This window comes from Pteronotus mesoamericanus, unplaced genomic scaffold, assembly GCF_021234165.1.
Source record: "Pteronotus mesoamericanus isolate MK-2021 breed Mesoamerican mustached bat unplaced genomic scaffold, CSHL_Meso_final scaffold_99, whole genome shotgun sequence".
Lineage (NCBI taxonomy): Eukaryota > Metazoa > Chordata > Mammalia > Chiroptera > Mormoopidae > Pteronotus > Pteronotus mesoamericanus.
This window is the reverse complement of record NW_026555330.1, coordinates 5,812,686-5,818,731: the sequence shown is the minus strand read 5'-3', so window position 1 is coordinate 5,818,731 and position 6,046 is coordinate 5,812,686. Positions and strand designations below refer to the sequence as shown.

At 38.4% G+C, this 6,046-nt stretch overlaps 1 protein-coding gene across 1 annotated transcript; it reads right to left on the bottom strand.

Moving 5' to 3' along the window:
- Positions 1 to 671: 671 nt before the first annotated feature.
- On the bottom strand, positions 672 to 2,614 carry LOC129063725 (nucleoside diphosphate kinase, mitochondrial-like). Its single transcript, XM_054564788.1, has 2 exons — positions 2,609 to 2,614; positions 672 to 1,169 (listed from the first exon to the last, which is right to left on the bottom strand). The coding sequence occupies exons 1-2, from the start codon at positions 2,612 to 2,614 to the stop codon at positions 672 to 674; spliced, it is 504 nt and encodes a 167-aa protein (XP_054420763.1).
- Positions 2,615 to 6,046: the final 3,432 nt, after the last annotated feature.

Below are 6,046 nucleotides of genomic sequence, written 5' to 3'. Positions count from 1 at the left end.
GATACACGGACAAACAAATGTGTTATATCCATACAATGGAATATTATTTAGCCATAAAAAGAATGGCACACAGATACGTGGATGAGTATATGTTGAAAATATTTTGTTAAGTGAAAGTAGCTAGACACAAAATGCCACAAATTATGTGACTTCATTTCATGAAATATCCCAAATTGGTAAATTCCATAGAGGAAGATTACTACTAGTTTCCAGGGGCTTGTGACCTAGGGTGAAGGGAGTAGACTGCTTAATAGGTGTAGGGTTTTCTTTTGGAGCAATGAAAATGATTTGGAACTTGATATAGGTAGTAGTCTATACCAACAGTATGAATGTACTAAATGTCACTGAAAAGTATACTTTAAAATTGTTAACTATATGTTATATGAATTTAGCTCAATAAATAAACCAAATAAATATGGATAAATGCATTTTCTGTGAACTTAATGAAGTTTATATGTTCATAGGATCATACCTAATTTTGTAATTATAACTTTGTATTTTCTTTTTTTTTTTTTTGCACAACACAGTGGATTTTAATGTCTCCCCTTTGTAGGGGTAGGTTACACTACCCATTTTTGGAGACACTCCAAAGGTGGTCTGGCATTTTGGCATGGAAAGGATTTGATCCAATCTCTTGCTGGCTTAGAATACAAAAGGCACATAAAGTTGGCTCAGCTGACCTGGGCTGGGGCAGAAGGTGAATAGAGAAGTGATCTGGGACTGGTGGGCAGAGCACAGGGCTGGGCTCTGTGCTTAAGTCCTTGTGGTAGTTGGTCCTGAGTGGACGGCGCAGCTGAGGACATCCTGAGGCTCAGGCTGGGTAGATAGAGGCTGCTGCAGTGGCCTTCATCTGCCCAGTCCACCAGCTCATTGCTCTGGAACCACAGCTGGATCTCCCTCTGGGCCTCTTCCATGGAGTCGCTGGCATGGATGACGTTCCTGCTAATGCGGAAGTTGAAGTCTCCTCTAATGGTGCCGGGGGCAGCCTCAGCTGAGTCAGTGTGTCCTATCATGGCCCTTGAGGTGCAGACCACATTGGGGCCTTCCCAGACCATGGCCACCATGGGGCCAGGGTTCATGTAGCTGATTAGGGCTAGGTAGAAGGGCTTCCTCTGAAGGTCGTGATAATGCTCAGCAAGGACACTCTCTGGTGCCAGAGCTGTGGTGCACTAGCAGACTGGAGACGAGGGTCCACAAACCCCACAACAGCCACAGCAGCCCTAAACACCCTAAGAGGCCAGTCATGGCTCCTGGCCAGTGGGCGCTTCCTGAGCGCTGCAGGACTGAGCAGGATTATATTGCATACTTTTCTTAGAGGTATAGTAGTCAGAATAAGCCCCCATTTCATGTTCATGCCTTAATCCTTTGAACCTGTGAATATATTATATTACATGACAAAGGGGAATTAAAGTTGCAAGTGGAATTAAATTTGCTAGTCAATTGACCTTAAAATAAGGAGATTATCTTGGATTGTCTGGGCCCAATGTAATTAAAAAGGTCCTCAGAAGTGGAAGAGGCAGAGGTCAGAGTGAAGTGTGAGAAGGATTTGACGTGCTGTTGCTGGCTTTGAAGTTGGAGGAAAGGGGACACCAGCCAAGGAGTGCAAGTGACCTTTAGAAGCTGTGAAAGTCAAGGAAACAGATTCTCACCCAGACCCTCCAGAAGGGAACACAGCCCTTTTGACACCTTGATTTTAACCTGGTGAGGCCTATGTTGTAGTAGTTTATAAGAACAGTGACAGAAATAAGAACAGTGATGGCAAACTAATACTGCCAGCATAAATATGGATACTTCAGGCCCCGTAAAAGCTGTATCCTCTCACTGACAGGGAATATTATTATTATGAAGAGTATATGCTTTGGGGTTGGAAGGCCAGGTCCTATCACCTACTGGCTATGTTACTCTGTTCAAGTCATCAAACTCTCCCAGGCCTCAGTTTCCTTACCAAGTGGTACTACCTACAAGCCCAGGGTGTTGTGAGAATCCAAAGAGAAAATGATTGGTAAGACTCAAAAAGTGCTCTGTGACTGTTTACTTACCGTGTTTTTATAAACTGTCAATAAAGGGTGCTTAAGAGTTGACAGGAACTTGGAAATTACATAGCCAGCCCACTACATTTTACAGGTGTGGAAGCTGAAACCCAGAGAGGCTGGAAAGACTTACCTAAAACCACCCAGCTAACAAATGGTTTGAAACAGCTCTCTGGGCCTCACTGTATAAACTGTAATCTCTAAGATAAAAAATAATTTCTACACCGAAATCTTTACTGCAAACCAAAGGGCATACAGTCCCCTCTAGTGTGTTTTTTTCATTTTGTCTTACAAATCCCCTTCACATTTCTGTTTTAAACATGGAGAACAATTGGATATGGTACAAGATAGGCTAACTTCAATATAGCCTTAGAGTTATTTGCAAACTCAGGAAGATTTCAAGAAAGTTTTAATTTCAGAAATTAGGAACATGGATGAGAAACACCATTAGAGAAGAGGGGGGATTTTGCAAATGCAAAATTGGAAATTTATTACTTATACTGAATACATACTTTTATCTAGAAAATAAGAAATATAAATTTCTGTTGGATTTTCACTGGCAGATTCAGGTGCCTCACCTGCATTCCCATATTTAATTATTTTGTCAACATCTCTTAGGTAAGAAATAAGAAGGTGTTCTTAACCCTATTTTACCATATGACATGATGTGGAACATTTTTTCATATGCCTATTTGCCATCTATATGTCTTCTTTTTACTTATTTATTTTTATTGCATTTATGGGGGTGATGTTGGTTAATAACATTATATACGTTTCAGAGGTACAATTCTGTGATACATTATCTATATGTTGTGTGTTTATCACCCCAAATCAAATTTCCATCCATCACCATTAATCTCCTCTTTACCCTCTCCTATCTCCCCCCACCTGTGTATCTTCCTGGGTGACATGAATGTTCAGGTCTTTGGCCCATTTTTTAATCAGATTGTTTTCTTATTGTTGAGTCTTCATATTTCTTTGTACATTTTGGATAGCAGTCCTTTGTCAAATACGTCTTTTGCAATTATTTTCTCCTAATCTATGGCTAATTCTCTTTATACTGCCTTTTGCAGAGCACAGGTTTTTTTAATTTTAAAGAATTTCAGCCTATCAGTTATTTTCTTTATGGCTCATACCACATTTTTAAAACCCATTCTTCTGGACTTTTAGATTGCTTCCAATTTGGGGTTTTTATAATTAACACAGGTATGACTATTTGTGAGACAATCTTCATGCAGATACATGCTTTTAGTTCCTTTTGGTAGATAAGTACCTAAAAGTGGAATTGTTAGGTCATAGCATAAAGGTATGATTAAGTTCATTAGAAACTACTAAGTTCTCCAGAGTGGTTGTGTTCTTTTATCAACAATATGAGAGTTCTGTATTCTTACAAACATTAATATCATTAGACTGTTTTACTTGGGCCACTCTGATAAGTAGGAAGTGTTTTAATTGTGTTTTAATTTACATTTGGTTGATGACTGATGTTTAGTATCTTTTTTAACATGTGCTTACCTGACATTTATATATATTCTTATGTGAAGTGTCTTTTACCCATTAAAATAAATAAGGTCATGATTTATAGTTCTTTATGTATTTTGCATGTAAGTTCCTTATTAGATATGTGTTAACACTTTTCCAAGTTTGTCTTGTCTATTAGTTTTTGCATTTTTAAAATTATTATGAAAAATTCCTAACATACAGCAAAGTTGAAAGAGTTTTATTTTAATTTATTGATTTTAGAGAGAGAGAGGAAAATGCTGATTTGTTCCACTTATTTTTGCATTCATTAGTTAATTCTTGCATGTGTCTTGACTGGGGATCAAACCCACAACCTTGGTGTATTAGGACAATGCTCTAACCAACTGAGCTAAATGGCCAGGATGAAAGAATTTTACTTTGAACACCTATATATTCTCCACCTAGATTCTACCATTAACATTTTACTAGCTTTGTCAGGTCTGTCTTTTCATCTGTTTATTAAAACATCTTGTTTTATTGATGAGTTTCAGAGAAACTTGCAAACATTAATACATTTCCCTGTAAATACTTTAGCATACATATCATTAACTAGAGTTCAGTATTTGTTGGTAAAATATTTTCTTTTCAGGAAAATTTGAATGAACATTTTATGTTATTATTTATAATATTAACTTATTAATATTAAGGCCAGCAACTTTATCAGAGCAAAGTTTTTATTACTATAAAAAGAACATTTTAAAATTAGAATGTTGCATAATTACTTCTACATTTTATTTTGTTTGCATGGTATTGAAATGAATGCGGAGTGATCAAAATAAGTAGTCAACAAATGGTAGCAGATTTTTAAATACGTTACATTGTAACTTAGGTCATTATTCACTTAAATTAATTCCAAAGCTTGAAAGAAATGTAGTGGGGACTTTTCTTTTTAAATGGGTACCAAATAGAATACGGTAAGAGTTCAGATTCTTTTTCATATATGTAATAGTTTGACATAGCCTACCCCAGCAAACAATAAATTCTGAAAGTGTCTGCGTATTCACTGGTTATTGTACAACTGATCAATACAATGTAGTGTGAAGAAAATTTGCTCTAAATAGATGAACCTTGTTGTACATTTTATTGAGCATTATTGTTACCTACTCACCAATAGGTTTACAACCTGGGTTTTTAAAAAGGAGTTAACACATTGCTGGTCAACCACACATTAAAAAGAAGTTCACATTGAGTGTACAGCAATGGCAGGAGAAGCTCTAATTAGAGACCTGTATTTCTGCCATGGGAGGAGTTGGAAAAATGCACTCAAATGACCCTAGGCATTTATGCTCCTACCCCCATCCTACAGCCCCACACTTAAGAAGTTGAGGAGGCTCCTGGCAGCCAGGCTCAGCCAACTTGACAGATTAGTTTTTCTAATTCCTTCCTAGGAACACTGTGCTCAGTTGCTCTCTGCTGTGGTGGCAGGAAGCCAGCTCCCTCTGCCCTGCACATAACAGAGGACACCACCTCCCAGAGGATTGTCAGACTCCTGGGAGCCAGTGCTCTGGCCACCAGGCACTTGCTTTGCTTCAGGGTACTAGGCTAGTTGGAACCCTTTGGAAAATCCAGATGGAAAAAGTCACAAAACCCATGCAAAGTGTCCTAAATAACCACACTTAGTAAGGCAGAGGGTTGCTCCTTGAAGAGACTCAGAGCCGTCAACCTAGGAGTGATTGGCACTTCATTCACTTTTGTAAGGAGAAAAGGAAAGTTTCTGGAATATTCAGAAACTGTCCCCAGTGACCTGATTTCATTGGAATGGGCCCAGTCTGTTCTGAGAAGTTGTACTGCAGTTGAGGTAATGAAAAGAATACTATTTCCTGAGTAAGGAGACTTGTAGCTTCATACATATTGGTTAAGTGACCTTGAACAAGTCACCTAATCTTAATTTCTCCTCAGTAAATGGATTGCAATGGTAAGGGCTTCATAGAATAACCTATGCAGAAGCACCTAACATGATTCTCAGTATATATTGCTAATCTGAAAACAGTCACCTAAAAAAGAAACAGACATTCCTTAACACACCAGCAGATGCTTTTGAGTAAGGAAGGGAAGAAGGAGAGGAGTTTTCAAGTGGATTATCATCCAATAAATTGGAGGTGTTCCTGTAGTTGTAGCTATTATTACTTCACCTCTTACGGTTCAGCGGGACCTGAAACATCACCTAAGATAATGCTGAGGTAAATACATGTAACTTTTGCTTTCTTATATGTAGTTATAGATTCTATACTGTCCTGGGGAGGCCAGATCATAACTTGCCTTGAACATATATAATAACGAACAGTTTTCGTTCTCAACTAGTGTTCATCCCTTGTTTCATGTTTCTATTTCCCACTTTTCCTCTGTCATGCTCAGTTCATTGGTCCTGGCGGAAAAAAGTCCACCCCAGCTTCAGAAGTGGATTCGAACCAGTTCTGGCCAATCAAAGCATTACATTAGTGGCAGACCCTTTAGACTGGCTAACCCAGTTCCCATTCCCAAGCCCCTCTTCCCAG